The 24,050-nt window shown below is 36.9% G+C and overlaps 1 protein-coding gene across 1 annotated transcript in view; it reads left to right on the top strand.

The window, feature by feature from the left end:
• LOC131065124 (SAL1 phosphatase) overlaps nt 1–23,720 on the top strand; it is a 78,790-nt gene extending 55,070 nt beyond the window's left edge. The window contains exons 5-8 of the mRNA XM_057999541.2: nt 7,290–7,500; nt 7,709–7,807; nt 7,908–8,061; nt 23,057–23,720. Coding sequence (XP_057855524.2) covers nt 7,290–7,500; nt 7,709–7,807; nt 7,908–8,061; nt 23,057–23,202 — 610 coding nt within the window. The 3' untranslated portion in view covers nt 23,203–23,720. The remainder of the gene's footprint in view (nt 1–7,289; nt 7,501–7,708; nt 7,808–7,907; nt 8,062–23,056) is intronic.
• Nucleotides 23,721–24,050: the final 330 nt, after the last annotated feature.

Here is a 24,050-nt window from a genome sequence, read left to right as displayed (position 1 = left end):
AACAAGTGCAAGGAACTAAAGAATTTCAACATTAAATAGTCAAATTTGGCCTACCAGTGGTCCAACGCCTTGCCTGGAGGCTTCATAATTGACCTTATTGAATAAAAATGTGCCACAAGAGCTTCCAAAGTGCACCAACAGCTCCAATGAGTTTTATTCTCTTAAATAATAATTATCAAAAACAAATCTTGCATAGATAGATCAAACTGTTGCTGTTTCCTTCAGGCCCCCAGTTTATTTCACTGAAATTGGTCAATTTTCCCCATTGATTTGCTCATATTTCTCTCCAAGGTCATCACAATCCTGAAAGAATGATTTTATTCTTTATTCCTAATGCTGACAATGAAATTTGCACAAAAAAACCAGATGTAAACCATCCAATTTATATTTTGTGAATCCCAGGCAAAAACAATGGTACGGCTAGCATTTAAGAGTGGTGAGATTGCTGTAAGTAACCTCCAATTGGATCAGAATTGCTGTCCATACATTCTTCTTACTGTCTTAGCTGAATAACCTCACAATTTGGTCCTTAGATGACCTGAAATAGCTTCTCAAGGTGCTGATATATTGAAAATTGTGCCAACTAGGTAGGGGCTATGTCCAACCTGTGAAGATATGGGAGATTTCGTTCCCAAATCCCTGTAATTATGTGCAGATCTGAAATTGCAGACTTGCTCCCACTATGTCAATGAAGAAAAATAATCCAAGAATACCAAGAATGAATGCCAAAACAAAAACAAAATATAATAGTCTCCAACCCTGATCAAATTCTTCCATGACATCTTTTTAAGATTCCAAAAGAATCTTCTTTTCTTAAGAGGTACGCCCAGCAAGAGGGTTATTTCATCATGATTAATTGCCCACCTATTAAACATGTTTTATTCACCTAGGGGGTAAACATGGCAACTTTATAATAAAGTTACTTATTAAAATATAAAGTAACTTATTAAAACATAAAGTAACTTATTAAGTCACTTTTTAATTAACTTTTTCTAAATTTAGAAAAAGTAACTTTATATCGTAAAATTATAAAGTTCTATTATTAATGGCTCACCAAAGCAAAATTTTTCTAAGTATTTGTCCCCTTTGGCTAATCAATCATCCCCCTACATCGTGAATTTGCCTGTGGAGATGGCTAACAAGCAAAACTATGCAACTGAGTGATCACAGGAAAAATGCAGACATTACAGACCTCCCTTCCTGGAGATTACTTGTCCACAAGCAATGCCTCCATGTACGACCACCATCCCATACAAGCCATACATAAAATACTAAATGTTCCTGCTGTTCTAGTCTAACATGAATGTTATGCAATAACAGGCAGTGATGCATGAGGAACAAAGTACCCAACAAGCCAACATCCGGATCCCATAACAGTGTGAGATATGCAACACCATCCAACCGCTGCGCCACTCTGATATCAACATCAGTACCCCCGCGATGTAACCACTCATCATAGGTCCAGTGGATGAATGTACTATACATGTCAATGCTAGGATTCCAGGATAATCTCGGCAAAGATCCATCATGCATATGCTATACCCCTCTGAACATTAAAGTAAATACATACTGCCCAAGCATCACAAAGAAGTCCATAGCAACAATCTTGGAACTTGATACTCTCTGGTGTGAGAGAATAAAAAACATGCTCAGCCATTGCATGCAAGCCTTGACTCCCGACCATACAACTATCTGCTCCAAAGAAACAACGATCGGGAATAAATCCCGATTATTCCTGATTAATCGGGAATCGGATGTTGAGCCGATTAATTCCCCCAAAAATCGTTGACCACCCCAAACGATTTTCAACCACTTTTTCCCGATTAAAACGAGATTCAATCGCTCGATTAAATTGCTGATAATCAATAGCGCAGTGCGAAAAAACGAAAAACCCTAATTTCGTGAAAAAAAAAGGGGCGCGAACAAGCGTGTTTTTTCGCTATATTTCGTGTCTTTCTTGACTGGTTGATTGCGCGAGCTGCAGAGCCAAATCCTCGAGGTTAAGATTCGAATTTTAGTGATCAGCATGACAAAGAATACGATAATGAATGTTGGTGACTAGAAAGAAGCTTACCCCTGCCGCGCCCTTCCTCTCCCTAAGGTCTTCGTGTCGTCTAAAGAACCTCACCTACTATTGCGTCAGGCTTCGTGGTCTTGTGACTAGTAAATTTACGGTTGATCTTATACTTTTGTTTTGCTATTTACGGTATTAATAAATATATTATTAAAATGCAATTTTAATTCTTTTTAATGCAATGATAATATTTTTTATTTTCAAGAATACGAACTGCGAAATTTTTATTTATTTATTTCACAGTATATAAACTGTGAATGTAATGCAAGAAGTTAATATTGTGAAATACATTATAAATGTATAAATTTATAAGTTAACTTTTTGCAATTATAATGTATTTCACAGTATTAACTGTGAATGTTCGATATTGTAATTTTATTTTATTTTGCATTTATAATGTATTTCATAGTTAAAGTTTGATAACTTATAATACATTATACTATGAAAATTTTATTTTGCATTTATAATGTATTTCACAGTTAATGTATTATGAAAATTTTATATTGTAGTTAATTTTTTTATTTTTATTTCACAGTATATAAATTGTGTATGTTTGACACATTCACAATTTACATACTGTGAAATACATTATAAATGTATAAATTTAACAGTATAAATTTAACTATAGTATAAAATTTTCATACATGTCATTGTCTATAATTGATTTTATTTTGTACTTAGTTTATAGGTTGACTTTGTACAAAGTCACAAACTATATTGTAATCGACATTTTGACATCTATCACCATCTAGATATTATTTATGTTATGGTATGTTTTTTTGCAATGTAATTAGCGATATGAATATAAACAACGAAAATCTATTTTCTACAATTCATGTGTTGAAGTGTCTATTTTATTTGCCTACAATATCTCTATGCTATGGAAATGCCCTTAAATATTAAAAAAAAAGTAGTTTTTGATTGTTTTTCTGCAATTTTTTACGTTTTTTTGTAAATACGATTTTTTCAAAAAATCTTATACTTTTGTTTTGCCGATTAATTCCCCAAACGATTAATGTTTCTTTGATCTGCTCCATTCGGGCAAAATTGATCAAACATCTCAAACCATGACGCAACATATGGAAGTCTATGTGAAGCGATGTACCAAACACATCAATACCCGGGTCCCACATAAATATATATATCCTAGTATATGTGATGTAGAAGAAGAGTATCATCTCATCACCATCACTAGCACAAAACCATCTGTGTATGTAGGACATCAAAACTATGCGGGTGTGATATTCCGCATGCTCAAATCCCAACGCCAATGGCTATCCTATCTCACTGTAATAACTCTGACCAGCAACATGAATGATCGCAAACTGGTCATCCAACCAATACCTATCAAAGAATACCCAAGAGGAATACCCCTCAATAATCTCATGTTCAAACACTGATGTAAGCAATGCCAAACTTGGGAAGGGTATATGACTTCGGCTTGGATAACTACCTGTCCATAAGGTGTCGAAGATCATGGAGTCACTGATCAGCAAGAACATCATTGCTATGTCAAGAGAATTGGATGATAAACTGACCAATGGAGTATGTATGTCATACCTACTCAACAAAGTCCTCTCTAGGGTAACAACTCCACTAAGAGAGACATAAATAGGACCACTACTAGCATCATGAAGCTGATCCACTACATATTTTGCATTTGGCAACACGTGACCCTCAATACCCATTGAGTCAAAAGGAGTGATCCCAATCCTCAAATAGGAGACATTGCCAAAATCATCATGTACCACGACAATAGGGCTATCCTCAGAATCACCCGATGCAACAGATGACCCTCTGCTGCTCTCTACTAAAGCACTCATCCCATATATGTCATCTGCTCTAGTCGATGTAATGGATGTAGCCACATCCTCCATGTGCTCACTACTGCTACCAGTGGGCGTATACTCATCATAGTATATGTCATAGGAATCGGAACTATACCTGTGGATGGTGAATACTGTGCTAACCTCAACTCCACGGTAAGTTCATCAATCTGAAACTGGGACTCTTGAAGGGCTGTCTGAGTGTTCTTCAAGGAGTCCATGGCGACCTCAAGCTCATATGTGAGCTCATCAACCTCCTCTTCCTTTCCCTCTAAAGCATCATGATAGATTCCATCGAGCATGAGAAGATGATCTCTATATGGTAATAATTGTAGATAATTTCTTTTCATTACCCCAATTGCTTCCCTCAGTGCCTGAAATTCTGCAAGGGAAAGTCCACCATCACGGTGCTCATATGTACCTGGTGTCCACAAACAATGTGCCACCAACTGCTGAACAACATCAAAGTGTTCTAAGGCTGAAGTAATCATGCCTTTGTTCACCTTCAGTTGCCCTACCAAATTATGAGGATTATGAAACTCATCACCCCCATACAATTTTCCTGGTTTGTCATTTGTACTATGGTATGAGGCTGAGTCACCATCACTATCCGTTTGGTAAACACCCTCTAGTGTGCTACCAACTTCGCACATATCCTCATCAAGTGTACTGCTGTTATGAACCTTGTGGGGTGGCTCGAATGACATGCTAGAGGCTGCTGATTTGCCAAGTTCAACATACACCTCCCCTATCAAGATAGACTCACACACATCCGTCAAACTCTCCTGAGAACCATCACCATTAGGCACATTTTCTGTTTTGTTCCCATCTTCTAAGGTCTGATTTGAAAAATCAGGCTCATTATGACATGTATCTTCAATATCAAAAGCATCAGTAACACCCAAACAATGAGTGTTTGCATTAGATAACCCCTCACAACCATCATCCTCATGTACCAAAGCATCTAAATCATGATTATGCTCAATAGTAAGACTGCTGTCATAAAAATCAGGGCTTCTATGGCTTGTTTTCCCCTTGCATCCCTCTTGTTTAACACTCATATATTGCGTGCCAACTGTAGGAATCCCTCCTACAATTTCCTCCTCATGTGCCATGACCTTTGAATTATCATTGTGTTCATATGAAGGACTGCTGCCATAAAAATCAAAATGGTTGCCATACCTTTGTGACATGTTTTCAACATTCATAGGTACCACTTCATCCCTTGTAGCATGTTCATCAAATTCCTCATAGAGATTTTTACAAACCTCATTTATGGAATGAGTCAATCGGTTCTTCTCCTTTTCTTTGCAGCTGATATGAATAGCATCTTCAGCTTCATCCAGAATACCCATAAATTGGGTGAAGGTAAGCATTTCCTATATCTGTTTTGGAAGGGAGCAATACTTATGATAGTTGCTTATGACTGTATCATTGAATGCTTTAACAGGGGGCCTCCTCCTTGTACTTTTAGATGTAGTTGTACCTCTAGAGTGTCTTGAACTCTTTGAAGGTGTTTGATCAATTTCCCTCCTTGCTTGTTTATTTTTACATAACCTTGTCATGATGATTCTTTTTATTGTCCAACTGAAAGCCAAATCCAATCACACCAAATGCAATTACCACCCCATAGGCTGGCAGGATTATTCTCTGATACCATTGAAAGATACCAACTGAAATATTGGCACAATTTGATTTGTTGTGTCTCAGTACCAAACTTTGACCAGCGTATTGTAACTCGGAGTTTTAATTGCAGAGGTTTGAGTTTGATGTGTTTTTTGGGGTTTTAGGAGATAGAATGAATAATGCAAATTGGAAATGCAAGCAAGAACAATTGACATCAACTGAAACTAATTTTCAGAATTATTGATTTATTAACAGCAACTAACAATTGCAAGGAATTAAAGAATTTCAACATTAAATAGCCAAATTTGGCCTACCAGTGGTCCAACGCCTTGCCTGGAGGCTTCATAATTGACCTTATTGAATAAAAATGTGCCACAAGAGCTTCCAAAGTGCACCAACAGCTCCAATGAGTTTTATTCTCTTAAATAATAATTATCAAAAACAAATCTTGCACAGATAGATCAAACTGCTGCTGTTTCCTTCAGGCCCCCAGGAGACTTCACTGAAATTGGTCAATTTTCCTCACTGATTTGCTCATATCTCTCTCCAAGGTCATCATAATCCTGAAAGAATGATTCTATTCTTTATTCCTAATGCTGACAATGAAATTTGCAATAAAAAACCAGATGTAAACCCTCCAATTTAATTTTTGTGAATCCCAAGCAAGAAACAATGGTACGGTTGGCCTTGGAATTGTACAGCTAGCATTTAAGAGTGGTGAGATCACTGTAAGTAACCTCCAATTGGATCAGAATTGCTGTCCATACATTCTTCTTACTGTCTTCGCTGAATAACCTCACAATTTGGTCCTTAGATGACCTGAAATAGCTTCTCAAGGTGCTGATATACTGAAAATTGTGCCAACTAGGTAGAGGCTACGTCCAACCTGTGAAGATATGGGAGATTTTGTTCCCAAATCCCTTTAATTATGTGCAGATCTGAAATTGCAGACTTGCTCCAACTATGTTGATGAAGAAAAATAATCCAAGAATACCAAGAAAGAGTGCCAAAACAAAAATATGATAGCCTCCAACCCTAATCGAACTCTTCCATGGCATCTTTTTAAGATTCCAAAAGAATCTTCTTTTCTTAAGAGGTACTCCCAGCAAGAGGGTTATTTCATCATGATTAATTGCCCACCTTGTAAACATGTTTTATTCACATAGGGGGCGAACAAGGCAACTTTATAATAAAGTTACTTATTAAAACATAAAGTAACTTATTAAGTCACTTTTTAATTAACGTTTTCTAAATCTAGAAAAAGTAACTTTATAACATAAAATTATAAAGTTTTATTATTAATGGCTCACCAAAACAAAATTTGTCTAAGTATTTGTCCCCTTTGGCTAATCAATCATCCCCCTACACTGTGAATTTGCTTGCGGGATGGCTAATAGGCAAAACGATGCAACTGAGTAATCACAGGAAAAATGGGGACATTACACTAGTCTTTTTAGTGTCCATTTTTTCTTTTTGCCCAGGAAAATATGTTTCTACTTATATGAGATGACCGTGGCCTTGATTAGTTTGTTTTATTCAACGTGCGAGTACCCAGTTTTTTGATGTCTAGCTTATAGTCCTTACACATTATCAGTATTATAATTTACTTCCAATGATGCTTTCAATTATTCTGCATTTCTTGTATCAATTTTGTGTGCATTGTTGTATTATGTGAAGTGCTTGTTATCTTTTGTCAACCCCATTTTTCCTGCTACTGTGTCTGTAAGTGGTATAAATATAATCAATGTGAATTTATTTTACAGGTTTCTTAGAGGAGATCAATATGCCATAGCCTTGGGGTTGTTGGATGAGGGTAAAGTTGTTTTGGGTGTTGTAGGCTGCCCAAATTTGCCTTGCACATCAGTTAGCACCAGTGTTAAGCCCTCGATCGATCAAATTGGTTGTATTTTTTCTGCAACAAAAGGAGCGGGCACTTCAATGCAATCATTGGATGGTTCTATACAACCCAAAAGGGTGCAGAATCTATCCACTTATCAGCTCAATATTAGTAAAAATTATTGTTTGTGTATTGTACTCAATGCTGTGGAGAACTGTAAATTATGAACAGTCTTTCCTAGAGGAATCTTTTAACTGGATTGATTGCATTAACAGAGTTGATGTTTCTGTTAAGTTCTGTCAAAATGTTCATGGGTATTTTTTGAATTGATCTGCTTCTGCATAGGTATATGTAAGTGCTGTTGAAAATCCTGAAGAAGCATCTTTTTTTGAGTCATATGAGCAAAAACATTCCAGGCATGACTTATCAGCTGCTATAGCAAAGGTGGTTATTTCACTATTACGGTTGAATTTCTCATATAAACCATCAACATTATATTTTGTAGTCTAATGTTATTGCTTCTGTCAAAATGTCCTTGACATAGATACTAGGGGTTAAAGCACCCCCAGTCAGATTAGACAGTCAGGCAAAATATGGAGCAATGGCAAGGGGTGATGGAGCAATATATCTTCGCTTTCCACATCCAGGCTATCGTGAAAAGATTTGGGATCATGCAGCTGGTTGCATCGTAGTCCAAGGTAATTTCAAAAGCATTGTTAGCTTTTTGGCAACTCAAGACTATATAATTTTAGTTAATTCTTTCCATGGTTCAAATTCATAAGCAATCCTTTGTTTAAGGTTGGTTTTCCTTATTCTGGTAGCAAGTGAAGTTGAATAGAAATTTCAAAAACAAAATCATTATTTTAAAAAATAAGGTAATTGTATCATTTCTTGTTCATCTTGTCTTGTAAGTATTAGTGTTAAATATATTTAGTACAATTAGTACTCTGCGTGTTAATTAAAGGTTGATCAGATAATTTTATGCTTTAAATAATACAAAATGATATAGGCATTTGAGATTTACTTTCACAGAATTGAAATAAATATACACTTTTCAATGAGATTGCTAAGATGTATGTTGAAAATCAAGTTCAACTGGTCAGTGGTCATTATTAGTGTTATTTAGGATAACCTTTGGACCAATTGTTTATGTTGTACTTCATTCTGTTGCCCACCACTTATGTAAGCCTGGTGCTTAAACAATGTTTAAATATCCCGAGATCTATGTACTCTATGGTTACTCAATTAGGACTGCAAGACAATAAGATATAGTCTCTGAGTAGGTGACTTCAAAGACCTACATGGATGAACAAGACTACACAGAACTTATTAGGACATCCTCGTATATTAAGTTTGTAGATCAGTCTAGTGAGGGGTGATTTACCCAAGAACAATAATGTAGATGCTTCATCTCTCTCAGGAGGCATTGCCGTGGATTTGATTAGGAAATTTAATTACTTACAAATTTGTAGATGCTAATTTGTTGGCAACTCTTTGCAGACTATACACTGGATGTTGAAGACGAAAATTCATTTTATTCATCCGGAATGTATTGCATTGTTACTTTTTTCTATCTTTATCTTTAGGTTATTGTTCCATGATTGAAATCTCGGAAATCATACATTAGAAAACATATCCTGTAGATCAGGTCAATGTGAGAATTGCAACTGCAGTCAGAAAGAAGGTTATTTGATGCACAAGTTGGAAATTATGTTTCCTACTGACCAAAACATTTGTAAAAGAATGAGAACAATCCTAGAACTTCCATGAGAGCTCCATTCCTGTGGATAGATTCACATGTTCCTTGTCACACCATATCTGATACTTGTTAACCTGTGGATCTATCCCAGATTTCCACTATCACATTTGTATGGGCTCTTGACGGTTCTTCCCAATTCATTTGAACATTTTGTAGAAAATGTGAGAATTATTAAAGCTAAGCCATCCATAACAATGACAATCTGGGTTGATGGGGTTTAGTCCCAAAGTGGGCACATGCTCCGTCCTCATCTCTAGCTTTATTTGACATTAGCTATGTACTAGCCATCAACTAACTATGCATAAATGTTAAAACTATACATAAACCATTTACATAACAGTGCATGAGTTTGGTGCCTGTATCAGTGAAGAGCAGGCATAATATCTTATGTCCATGCTAAGTGCATTGGTTTTAATTTCAGGTTTTGTGCAATCTGGGTGGTCATATTAGACATGCCCGAGCCTCAACTGCTAGCTACAAGGAAACCCTTGTTGCTGGCATGGGCCAATAAACCCCGCTATGCTATAAGTAAACGCCAATTCACCATATGCATGTTTGTGATAAAGTATGGTCTAGGGCCACCCTAGGCTTGGTCATTCCATAGCATATGCAATTGCGGAAATGTATTTAAAGAAAAAATCTATGTTACCACGAGTTTCCAGAATGGGGACGGCAGGGGACGGAGGGCTGAGTTTCCAGGACGGCTATTTTTTTTTGCCAATTTGGAGATGGCTAGGGGACGGCAAAGGGTATGGCTATATAAAAATAGGGAGAATTAAAATATATAGGAAAATTTTAAATATTCATGTGAAAACATGGGTAAAACATGCACATATACATTATAGAACCTTAGCATATAAGAACCAGCAGAGTTCTTATGCTAAATTTGTGTTAAATTGATTGTCAAAGTCAAATTGCTTACAGAATTAATTGTCAATATTCACTGTCAATATGCAGAATTTATAGGGAAGTTCCCTAGGTGCCCCCTGTCCTTGGGACGTCCCCGGAATGGGGACGCCTGAAAAAAAAACTCAGGGATGCGTCCCAGGGTCACTCTGAGAAAAATTGAAACCACTTTTAAAAATGAACCTGTTCTTTGAAAGTGGGAAGACAAAAAATTGATTATTTATTTCTTAAAAAGCAAGTGCAAATTGAGGGATGATTCAGCACCTACTTTCATAGTTAAAAAGCTGTCATCTACTTGCTGGGACTCAGAAATACTTTAAGTCTATCAGATGGGTGAACACATTGGCAGTTTGTTGAGCCAAACATCAATTTTTTATTAAATTTACTCCGTGCTTGAGCTTCAAACTGACTTAACAGAAAACAGAGCAAGGGTCTTGTGTGAAGATCCCAGTAAATTGCCATTTTTTGTTAAATTTGTTTCAAAAGTTTGTGCTTTTGTAATTATCCTTTTTCTTAGCCTGTCAAATCTAAGCTAAGCTGCATGAAGTGTTTGTGAGACAATTGGAAGTATTTATTTATGGTTTGAGTGTGGTTTGATAGGTATTTTCTGAGGTTTTCTATTCTTTTTTCCTTCTTCAAAACCCCATTTCTTATGTTGTCTGTTTTTATATTTCCAATGCCAAGATTGCACACCAAGTGTTGTCAATGGCACAACGACCTTAATTGCTGTAAGTTAAATATGATAGAAGGCATCAGTTGCCTTAAATACCACTCTGCTTGAATTGCTGGCCAAGTGTTAAGTTGTGTGACCAAGTGGAGCAGCAACTGAAATTGAAAAATCAGTGCCCTACCATCCAGCTATGAGAAGGAAACTGAAGGGAGGAAGATGAGGGAAGCCATTTTCTATTTAATGGGAGACTCTTTCATTGAGTTATGGATTCAACATTTCTCCATTCACACTGAAGGGATTTAAATCTTCCGTGTCCTTAGAATGTCCTGTTGCACAAACTTTGTTTAAAGGTACCTCTTGGGATCAAGAGAAGCACTTGAGTCAAGGATGGTTGCAAGTTTTGGTACTATAATAGTAAACCATTCAATGTGTCAAGCGGTCCATATTGGGATGCTTCCGTTCTTGCCAATACAAGTCTTAAGACACCAAACCCCAATGATTTTAGTGGGCCTTTGCTTGAGGAAGCCATATAAAATAATTGGATAATGGCATAAACATAAAAAAAAATGACAGAAAAAAATGTTGAGACATTTTAATTTTTATCTTATTGGTAAAGATGGCAAGATTAAAACTTGAATAACTTTCTAGTGTTTTTTTAAAAACTTTATAGACACCTTGCATGAAGTTTAAACCGCAGAGAATTTATTTGATTTTTTAGAGCTGGTGGTACAAGAGGTGAGGGTGGAAATTGTAATTCATGTTGTAATTGAACCATAGGGACAGTTTTTCAAGGGATGCTTCCCATCATTTTTTGGAGCTGTTGTTCTGTCTATTGCATGGATCTAATGTTTGTTGACATTGGGAAATTTCTATGGGTCAAAAGTATGGTTGAAGGTGTAAGAAACAACACAAAATTTATCAACAAACACATTTGGGTATTTAGGCTGATGAGAGAGCACACCAAAGGAGTGGAGCTTATGCAGTCAAGGGTCACATGGCTCACTATAAAGTTCATCACATTGCAAAGCATTGTAGGGCCACTACTTTCTCCTAGGTATCCGTTTGTTAACATGTGGTTGTTTGAGTGCCATATTATATAAGTGTAGAAGGGGGAAAAGCCATACATATAGTATTTGACAGGGAAACTTGGGATTCGTCCCCAAAATTTTTTGGGGTGTCCCTGTTTTCAAAACGTTTTAGTGACATTCCAAGGTTATCCCCAATTTTTGAAAAACACAGGTGACATCCTGGAAACTTGGGATGTCTCAGAAAAGAAGAGTGGACAGGAGAAAGGGAGGGACGTATATGACATCCCCTAATTGTACTAGAGACAATTGGCTGTCCCCATATAAAAACACCGTTAAAAAGAAAGTCCCGAAAAAAGAAATTTCTCTCTTATCACGTTATTTTTCCAGTCACTTATGTGTCATTAGCTGTTTATGAAATTTGACTAGATTTGAATACAGTCCATGAAGGTGATATTAACAAGGCGTTGTCAAGAAATTTGATTATTTGTAACTTCATTTTGACATGTACTAAAATGGAAGATATATGATTTCGTCCATCGAAAATTAGTGTTACCGTTTCAGCCATGTTTCAATTTTATCATTATTCAGAAATTTTAAAAATAAGGAAACATAAATTCATACTTTCAGTTCAGTATAGTAGCTATTTGTGTGTGTTTAAAAGGCATATCACAGGATGGCACATCTATTCCCTTCTCTTTTGATTATTTAAAAGTTGATGTTCTTTGTAATCATCTTTTGTTAATTCTTTCAGTTCAGTGAAGTAGCTATTTGTGTGCGTTTAAAAGGAGACATCACAAGATACAACATCTATTCCCTTCTCTTTTGATTATTTAAAATTTGTTATTCTTTGTAATCATCTTTGTAAATATAGTATTCTAGTTCCTTGGAGGACTGGTAGAGGTCTAGTGTTAGCATTTTCCTTATGTACATTTCAGTGCATTACCCAGCCTTAATGGGTCAATGTAATTGTGTGCTCCAAAGCAATTAATGAAAATCTATTGTGATTGTGTTCTAGTCTTGATTTGAATTTATTTGTGGATAATTTATCTGTTCTTTTCTAGATAAATAAAACTGACTTCACATGCTACCAACCCCCACACACCAACTCTCCCTAAATAAAGAGGAAATAAAATGAAACTTTCATTGTTTTGTATATTTTTATATTGCAGTTGAAATTGGAACTTGCAGCCTTTCAGCATTTTGTTGTAAGTTGTGTACTATTTTTTAAAATCATTGGCATATTGATAGTGAATTATGAAGCAATTAAGTGGTTCATCGGTGTTAAGAAAAAAGCTATGTATTCTTATGTGAACTTTGAATTGAACAGAAATATTGTGTATTAAGGATCTCTAATGTATATGATGAATTCTTTATTAATGTTATCATATAAATATTTGAAATTTCCCTATTTTATTATAGCTGCCCCCTTTGATGTCCCTTGCTGTCCCCCAAATTCATCATCATGTCCCTTGCCGTTCCTCTCTTGGAAACTTTGGGCAACATAGGTAATTGATGACGAGTTCACCAAGAGTGTAGAACTGATGCTCAATTCAATTCATAAATTTTTAATTTGTGTTTAGAAATAGTATTATTATTAATTAAAGTTGTATTTTCGAATTTTAAGGTCATGAAGCCTTTGTTGAAGCTTTTGCATTTGTAAGATAAATACCAATAGGTTATCTCTATGGCCATGGACATAGGCAAGGACAATAGAAAATATGAAATATTATGGTCTAGGTTGCCGGTTCTGGTTTGGGCTCGGGTTTAGTTTCGAGGGTTCAGTTCGCACAGGTTTAGGCAAAAAAATTTTGTGGGGTTGGGTTCGTCCGTACAAAAACATATAAAAATAAAAAATATATACATATATGCAGCAGTAATTTAGTTCAAAATACACCACTATGAGAATAGTCAAATAACATAGCAAAATACACTACCATATTAATAGTCAAAACTTGACTAGAATGGTATATATTAAAGTTTTAGTTCACATAACATAGCAAAATACACCATCATATTAATGTTTTAGTTCAAGTATCAAAAATAATAATGTCAAGTGTCAACAATCAGCCATCACTGATCAAACATCATATGGGTCATAAAAAATATCATCATCCTTCATATGCTGTGGTAAATTAGAAGAACCACAAATAATGCTACCCTCTCTAGCATTGGCAGCAGTGCTAGCATTCTCAATTTCATGATCACTAGGTGGCTAATAATCAGTGTTCCATGGGCGTTGGGGATGGGGGGACGGGGGGACTGGGGGGACGCGTTTCCGGGACGGGGGGACCAAGGGCCTAAATTTGGGGACGGCGGGGGGGACGGCGGCGGGGGGGGTGGCGAGGTGGTGGTGCTCATATACTTGTACATATACATATAGTACTTGAAAAACTAGTTTTGAAAAGATGTATGACAGTATTACAGTGTAAGAATTACATTTGAAATGAGACTATAGGAAATTTGAAATACTAAATCTAAATACCAAGATTTCTAAGTTGTGTTGTTATATGGAGCCTAATCAAACTCGGAGGTTAGATTTTCCCTACTTCTATCGGCGCGGTTTCCCCCTATATTTTTCAACGGGGGTTTGGGGGCAGCGCCCCTTGCGCGTTCCCTGTCGCGATACAGGGTGGGGTCGAGGGGCAGCGCCCCACGAGGCCAAAAATACTTTTATTATTTTCTAAAGGCGTCGGGTGTTATTTTTCTATTGGCCCACGTCCAATTAGAGTTACCCCTCAACCCTCCAAAAACTTAAAAACTCACTTTTTTTTAAAATTTTAATTTTAAACATTGCATATAAGTGGGGGCGACAGGAGACGTCTGGGCGTCTCCCCGTCCTTGGAGAGACGTCTGCACGTCTCTTGAAGGACGGGGAGACGCCCAAATGTCTCCCAAGGAGACGTGGAGGCGTCTCCATGTCTCTTTGGGAGACGCCCAAACGTCTCCCAAGGAGACGTCTCCACGTCTCCACGTCTCCCTGGGAGATGTGGGGACGTCTCCGCATCTCGGCGGGGTTTGGGTGGCGGTGGCGGGACGGCGGGGGATGTCGCGTCCCCGTCCCCCCGTCCCCGAGACGTTTCTGACGGGGGGATGCGCCCAAAAAGGGGGGGGACGCGTCCTCGTGGTTCACTGCTAATAATCATCATCAACTCCAAGTGCAGCAAGGTGGGAAACTGAATCACCCAACTCAACATGCTCTCGATCAGTATTTGTTGTGAGGTATTCACACATCGCTCCATTGCAAATGGGGACCCTCACTTTTCGCTTTCTAGGGTTAATCCTTTTTGCTTAGTCCTAGGTTGTCTTAGAATCCTTATTTTTAATTTTTGCATTGAAGGGATAGAATTGAGTAGCCAGAGAATTCATCAATTCAGGTGGAAAAAGATTGAACGAAGTGTCTACATAGGGTCATGTCCTTGCTGGAGCAAACTTGCCTTAGACACGTCCTTGGCCTCGAGATTAGAGTGAATTCCTTCCTTGAGCCTTCTTGAAGGGTAAAAGTTGACATGTTTCGTGAAGATTTGGGATATGATCTAGTAGAGTGAAGGAAAGTGAAGGATTGAATTCAAGGATGTTTGAGATCATGTACCTCTCTAAGGACTTAAGGCGAAATTTTGCATTTAGCTCCCGTACCTTGCAAAGGTCCTAGAGCAAACTTGAGTCCTGTCCTTCCAAGGGTTCTGGAGCGAATTTCATGCCTTGTCCTTGGAGAGGACATAGAGCGAAATTTTCCTTCAAGTCTTGTCCTTCCAAAGGACCTAGAGCGAACTTTTTTATCTTGACCTTGTCCTTGGAGAGGACATAGAGCGAAAATCTTTACTTAGGTCCTGTCCTTCCTAAGGTCATTGAGCGAAACCTCTAAGTCTTGTCCTTGCTCAGGTCCTAGAGCAAAATTTTGTTTTAGGTCCTGTTCTTCCAAAGGTCACAAAGCGAATTTCCTCTATAGATGTTTTTAAGGGCTGAATTGATGATGCTTTCAAATGGATGAGGTAAAAGAGTTTCAAGTCATGTCCTTGTATAGATCCTAAGGTGAATTGCCAAGTTTTATCATTTTGGTCATGTCCTTGGAAAGGACATTGAGTGAATTTCTCATACCTTGACCTTGTCCTTGGAAAGGATGGTGAGCGAATTATGTTTTGAGTCTTGTCCTTACCAAGTACATAGAGCGAAATACTCATCAAGGACATGGAGTGAGCTTCTTCACTTAATCATGAATCTTGCATCAACTTGGAACGAATGAATCTTTCATACCTTGTCCTTAGAGAGGTCTTGGAGCGAGCTCTATTTTAGGGCATGTCCTTCCAAGGGACATAGAGCGAATTCACCTTTTGAAGCTTGTCCTTAGAAGGGTTTTAGAGCGAAAATTACATCATAGGTCCCGTCCTTTAGGACATTGGGCGAAATCATTTGCATGCCTTCTCCTTGTTGATGGTAGACCAAACTAGAATGTGTCTTAATCTGAACTTTGTTTAGAATCAACCTTGTCCTTAGAAGGGTCATAGAGCAAAATTTTCAATTATAGGTCCTGACCCTGCCAAGGACACAGAGCAAACTGCACTTTAAGTCTTGTCCTTACCAAGGACAAAGAGCAAATTTGTCATTTTGGGCCTGTCCTTAGAAAGGACATGGAGCAAAACATTTATCTTGACCTTGACTGCCCAAAAGGCATGAAGCAAATAGATGAGTGTACCTTGCAAAGGTCAGCAAGCGAATTTTGATTTAGGTCCTGTCCTTGGAAAGGACAGAGAGCGAAAATTCCATTTATGTCTTGTCCTTCCAAAGGACAAAGGGCAAAATTTTGATATGAGTCTTGTCCTCTCAAAGGACGATGAGCGAGCTTCATTTAGGTCCTGTCCTTGGGAAGGACTGTGAGCGAATTTGTGATATAGGTCCTGTCCCTAGCAAGGACATAGAGCGAAATTCCACAAAGCAAGCATTTTGGCACCTAAAGTAATTCAAAAATTCGAATTGATAAAAGGGAGAGTGTGATTTACCAAGTCGGCCAGCATCAAGAAGGATAATTTATATTTTGTTTACACTAGATCAAGTCGGCCTTGCATCCCAAAAGACACATCTCTACCCTAGGTCGCATATATAAGGGAGCTCAAAAGATCATTTTAACATCGAACGAAAACATTATCTTTCTCCATCAGCGAATTTTGTCAGTAGGTCAGCGAATTTCTCCAACTAGACATCAGATTTTGTCAGCACATAAGCGAGTTTCATCAAAACGTAAATGAATTGCTCCAGTACAAGGGCGAAATCAGACTTTGAAGGTGCAGACCTGATGATCAAGGAAGACAGTTTTCATCATTAGACAGCCCAGATCTGCCCTAGGACATTAAGTTTACCTTTTAGACAGTGAATTCAGTTATCAAAATGAACAATTTCACCTATAGAAACACATATCAGACCTGCACATGTAGAATAAGAGATCAAGGCAAAATGGGAGTGTGTAAAGGTTATATATCATGTGAGATTGATGCCCATTTGTTTGTTTTGCAGGAAGCAAGGAAAGAAATCAAAAGGATCAGGGTGGAGGAAGATTGGAGTAGAGACCTCAAGGAGAAAGTTTCAACACCAAGGACAAGATACAAGGGGACCACTTCAAGAAGCTTCATCAGCAAATACAAGAATATCAAGGAGGAGAAGATCTCAAGATATTCAAAGATTCTCACCACACCCTGGGGGCATGAAGAGATCAAAGGAGTGTTAAGGAGAAGTCATACGATCACTCCAAAGCAAGCAAGGATGGAAGAAAGACTTAGCTATATCAATAATTCCCATCACCACTACTTTGAGCGAGCTAGATAATGTTGAGTATCAAGAGATATCTCTTGATATCTCTTCATGATGATGAATCTATCCAGTCTACAAAGGTGCAAGTTAAAGGCGGCGTCCTAGTCATCATCCCAGTCACTACTCACCAATCAGGGAAGGGCTACCTCTACATGTCTTGATTCAATGTACCTGACCCACCAGTGATGGCACAAATTCTGAGGCACCTACCCTCGATATCTGTTGGTCCACACTCATGGAATGTAATTTTCTCATTGGCTAAGGAGAGTTTGTTGTAACAAACCCTAATTAGGGTTTTCATTGTAAAATCTTGGCCATTGATGGAGATTCAATCCTGGCGATTCATTGTAAATGAGCTCTCTATAAAAGCTTAGACTCTTCATTTATAAAGTTTAAGAGCAAGTAGAATAGCTAATAGTTGGAGAATAGTTAATAGTTAGCAAATAGTGAATAGAATAGCAATTAGAATAGAAATTAGATTAGGAGAAGGCAAAGATTGTTGCCAAACCTTGTTGTAAAGAACAATTGATTTCATTGAATTTATGGTGAATTTGATTCGTTATTTCAACAACTCGCATGGTCTTTGCTTCTCGATTTACTTTCATGTTTATTAGATTGAGTGGAGGAGTATGTTGAATGTATTTGTGTGGAATCCGTTTAGTCCATACCTCTAGCCTCTTGTTGCTTGTAAGTGAGCCTTGTGTAGTCAACTGGAATCATATGAGCTCAACTTTGAATTGTTCTACACTAATTGCTTATGCATTAACTTGAATGGTGATCAATGTTTGATGGTATTGATTCGAACATCTTTGAAATGTCCTTAGAAGATTGCACTGAGCTTGTGTCAAATTGTTCAAGTTGATGGTGAGACCTCGCTCGGTAGGGTTCCATATAGTCATTCATCTATGTTCTTACATTCTAGGCCTTAGAATAGACCTTTTCAAACCTTTACCTTTTGCCTTTTCAATTCAAGCTAGTTTAGGACTGAAAAGCATCACTATATTGTCATATCAGATGATCTAAGTTCCAGAATCAAGCATTTAGGCATTCAATTGTAAGTCCCCTTGCGATTCCAGCATAATCACACCAACCAACAGAGCATATCCACATGTAGTGACCCTACATTCATAAACCTTGGAGTCTTGTCAAGTGATCCTTAAGCTAATCTTCAGCATTTGAGAGATTTTGTTCAAGAGAGGATAAGATACTTTTTGATATTTTATTCTGTGTTCGCATGTGCGTAAAAAATACATCTGTATCTTCTGTGCTCGCGTGTGCGTAAAAAATACATCTGTATCTTCTGTGATCAACATTCTTTTTCTATTCTATCTTTTCTATATTTTGTAAGGTTGAATAGTAGTACTATCAACCACTTCTGGATTGTAAGCATACTCGTTGAAAAGTGGAAGAGGCTGACTTGCCGCCTATATTTGATATTTTGTAGCTCAATCCTCCCGCTGCATAAGTGGTTGAGTTGAGCTTTGTTATGTGTGTTAAGTCCTCCTGCTGAAATATTGCGGTAGAGTGATTCGTGCTTTGGAGTGTTGTCCTCTTGGCTGGTTTACCGCCAAGTTTCTTTGTTTACCCACTAGATAAGCGGAAGGGGCTGGCTTGCCACCCATTATTGTATTCAGTTCTTCAGCAGTTTATTACTAACGATCCCCTGCTACCGTATGCTCTCACCCTCCCAGTTTGGGCTCTTGATGATCAAAAGGTGTAGGGTTCCTTCTTGCTGGTTTTGTATTTCTTATTCTAACCCTAACGGGTGTGGTTGTGTGTGTAATCTTGCTAAAAAATAAAATAAAAATTAAGGGGGTTTATTACAGGATGCTACCCGGACCCATAGTGGATCGGCCTCAAACTCGGACCCATATCAAATTGGATTGGGACCCAGAAGGGCAGGGGTAGGGACCCACTAACATAGATTATGGTGATCACTAGAAAAACATGTACACAACCACCAAAGCAGGGTGATAGATTTAGGGCTGTGGTAATCCTTTCAATGATAAATCATCATTGAAACTCAAAGCATTCTTGTGAAGATCTGTAACAAATTGTTAGCTTCCCAATAGGTTGGCAAGAACACCAACGTTGATATAACTGTAGTAACCCTTGTAGGATTTTAGCTCAAATTCCTAAAATGTTTTTGTGATCAACTTGATTCTACTCTTCTAATCTCCTAGTCATCAGAATGGGCAAGGTGAGCATAATGGAGGAAGAATGAGGATAGAGTAAGTTAATTGAAATGTGTTGGCGTCAAGAGGACCAGCTAACAATTTAAAACAATTATAGAATTGCTCTAGCCAAATCGGTGGATATTGAGTGCAAACAAAGTTGCATGAATGCCAAAATGGTGGATTAACTCACCTGATTCTGATTCATACCATACAAGGTGGAGAATGAACAAGAATTAAAATGCGACCTAGTGATACTATCGTCCAAGATCTATTATAGTGAATGAAAAATTACTGGCAGTACAACCTTCTAGAATTACAATGAGAAAAGATAAGAAATAATTAGTTTCCTTCAACAATTATGTACAGACATTTTATCAAACATATATCTATTATTTTGAATTTGAGAGCATTTTGTTAAACAGTTAGCTAGCAAATTGAAACATATAAAATATTTACTCAGATTGAGCTATAAGTGATATACTGCTTCCTTGCTGCCATTGGACTATTATATGCTGATTAAAATTTGATATAAACTCAAATCTGCATGATGCCCCTATGTGCCTTTATATCAAAAATCTGATCTGCACACTTCTAACATTAATATGTACACTTTATATGTTGGTACTGTTCAGTTGGTGTCTAAAAAAGCCCTTCTTATTACTTTAGTGATCGATCCCAACTTGAAATTGCCCAAAATACTGAATTCTATAATTCTCAATGTTGTATTGAGCTAAAGTGATAATAGAGTGCTGTTGTTGGATCAAATAGTTTGATATGCTACTTCATTGCTGCTATTGGACTATGATATGCTGATTAAAATTTGATATAAACTTAAATCTGCATGATGCCCCTTTTTGCCTTCATATTGGAAGTCTGATCTGCACGCTTCTAACATTAATATGTACACTTTATAAGTTGGTGTTGCTCAATTGGTGTGTTAAAAAGCCCTTCTTACCTTTAGTGATCAATCCGAACCTGAAATAATCCAAAATACTGATTTATACAATTCTCAATGTTGTATTGAGCTAGTCGATGATCAAGGGTTGTAGTTGGATCACATAGTTTGATATATTGCTTCCTTGCTGCTATTGGACTATGATATGCTGATTATAATTTGATATAAAGTAAAATCTGCATGATGCCCCTATTTGCCTTTATATTGAAAGTCTGATCTGTACACTTCTAACATTAATATGTACACTTTATAAGTTGGTGCTGCTCAATTGTTGTCTAAAAAAGCCTTTCTTTTTACCTTTAGTGATCAATCCCAACCTGAAGTAGCCCGAAATACTAATTTCTACAATTCTGAGTGTTGTAGGGTCATTGAAATACTATTACACATCAAATCATATTCACAGAACAAATTATAATTATTTATTTTTTGGAATATATAATTCACTTCAAACATTGAATCCAAATAAAACCCCCAAAATCTCTGCAGACTCAAAATATTGAAAAGAACAAATCACAACCAAAATACCCATTGAATCTGAAATTCAATGTGCAACTTTCAACATAATGATGATTCTTGTATGAAAGTAGTTATAAGACTCACCAGGACTCGGCGAGTCTAGGGAACTCAACTGTTGAGTACTCGCTAGACTTCTTGAGTTTGGGAGACTCACCAAACTTGCCAAGTCTAGGCAAGCAAGTAGACTCACCATTTTAGTTATATTAAAAAAAAAACTTACAACCTTTCAATGTTTGTTTAGTTTATGACATGCCCATCTAGGATTTACAAAAAAATATGAAAATGGTGTGCGCCATGAAAGTCTGTGTGGTTTTGAAGGTCTTCATTGGACTTGGTGGTGGGGGCTGCCCCCAGACCCTTGCAAGGGGCGGTTGCCCTTGACCTCACTAGGGGAGTTGCCCCAAGACCTTGTTCGGGCATTGCCCCCAAACCCCCATCAAACTATAAGTCTAAGCAAGCAATAGGTCAATGATGAATCATGATCATAATGTCTGCAAAATACATATCCCCTGTTGCAAATCTCTGGATCTTCACATTCAAAGCCACAATCAAGAATTATCTTGTTTAATACATTGAACAACTTGTTTGGTATACAAGGACTTCCTTAGGCAAAGTTGGCATGCTACCATCATTGCACTACTGAATATAAGTTATGTCATAGTTGGCAATAAATGCCATTTTCATATCTCAAAAATATATCGATCATGCCCTGCACAGACAACTCATAGAACAATCCCATCTATTAGTATCCTAGCTAAGGTCAAACTAGAACATGACCATTTATCTTTTTATTTAACCATACCTCTTTTTTAATGAGCTTGATAACAAAACATATAGTCTTGAAGGCTTCGAGAAAACTTAATAATAAATTCCTCACTTGAATATACACACTAGTCATTGATACGCAAGCAAACATCATGGCTACATCATCATCCGAGATTCATCTTAAACAGCAGCGCAAAAGAAAGTAATGTCTTTCTTGAAAACTCTTCTAGTTTTATAACTTTTTCAAAGCTATTTTAGGAAAAAACATTTTTTTTCTTTTTCATTGTTTTTTTGAGAAACATCATTTTTGCTTTTTTGTTGTTTTTTCAAAAAAGTTTTTTTTTTTTATTGTTTTCCCTTCCTTGTGACTGTTTTTCAGAATCCTGAGCCTAGCAACACTTCATTTGAACACATAAAACACCTTTTCATATAACTAAATATAAATTTTATTTATTTAGACAACTTTAATATTTAATTACTTTCTGTTTTAAATTATCCCAAGATCATACAAAAATGATTAAATTAATTAAGTCAACTAAACTGTCTTGATAATTCCACCAACACCTTAAGAGCATAGTACTTTAGTCCATGAGAAGTTGTCACTATCCAACAATGATGGACTTATCCAAGTAGTTTGAGTGACGCCAGAATATCGGATTCTTACTGGCTGATCCTACCAAATGCTGGAATGTAATTTTTTTACAATTCATGGACATGTAATTTTCTTTAAGGTAGGCATTCACCTAGTACAAACCAATTATAGGTTATCTTGGTAGTTGTAACTATTAGCCACATAACCAGCTATTCCTGTATAGGGACAAGAATCCTGTCTCCATTTCCATATTTCTCTCTTCCAGCACATGCATCACATGATGGCTATTTTGATATATAATATAATCACAATTCGTCACTGATTATTTCTATGGTCATGCAATCCCTGCATTTATTTGAGTCTTCTTTGTATGCATTTTTTTTTTCTACTTACTCGATTGCTTGAACATCAGCTTGTTTTCTTTGGCTGATTTTAATGAAAAATCAAATGACTGAATTTTATTTGCCTAGGGCTTCTTATTTTTCCTTTTATCTTGCTGATTAGAAAATATTTTTGTGAATTGCAGAGGCAGGTGGAGTTGTGGTTGATGCTGCTGGGGAGCCTCTTGATTTCTCCAAGGGAAGATATTTGGATGTGGAAAAGGGCATCATTTCAACTAATCCCAAGCTGATGCCGTCGCTTCTTGATGCAGTTAAAACTGCTACGGAATAAAAAAGTGTTGGAAGCCATGGTTCCCTATAGCATACTTTATTTGAATCAGCATGAAAATACATTATGAAAACTTAATCTCGAGAATCCAATAAAAAGGGAAGCAATATATGAAATGAGATGAGGAGAAGCATAAAACTATGACCTAATACGTCCCAAAAGTGGTACGCAAATCACTTAGTTGTATTTGAATGCCCAAGTTTCAACAAATGTCCTAATGCTAAATATAATATTCCTTACATCTGTCATAAAAATGTCAGCATAGATGTCCTCACAACTTGGGTGCTACAATTTGTCTCATTCAAATACTCCAAAGGTGTTTTATAATAGTTACAATGTGTATCATTGGTTGGCTAATCTTGTTGGTCAACACTTGTAACCCTTTCTACAATTTTCTTATACATCATAAATGCTACGATGTGAGGGTCATAACTTATGAAAGCTATAACTTTGATCTTGTAAGTTGATTGAACTTCTCTTCTATTTAAGATCTTAAAGAACTCGATGTCATTGTAACAAAATTTACCTATTTAATGCCTATTTTGAGAGTTTTTGGAGCGCAAAATAACTCTTTAAACAACTAGCATGAAATTTGGGGGTTATAGAGTGGTTTTCTAATGAACAAGTAGAGGACTTATTACATAATTAGTAGGCCAACTGCGGAATCAAAGTTTTGATATTATTGATGCAAGAGTTGAATCGATTATTTTGACTAATGCGAAGACATAGCTGTGACAAAAGTGAAAATTATTCTTTGTATTTGAATGTATGACAAAATGTAACATCTTTAGGATAGTCAATGATGAGTTGACCTAGGGGCAATGCTCATAAGATATTTTAAGGGTTCACAA

This window comes from Cryptomeria japonica, chromosome 11, assembly GCF_030272615.1.
Source record: "Cryptomeria japonica chromosome 11, Sugi_1.0, whole genome shotgun sequence".
NCBI classification, from domain to species: Eukaryota; Viridiplantae; Streptophyta; class Pinopsida; order Cupressales; family Cupressaceae; genus Cryptomeria; species Cryptomeria japonica.
This window is presented reverse-complemented; position numbering and strand designations above follow the sequence as displayed.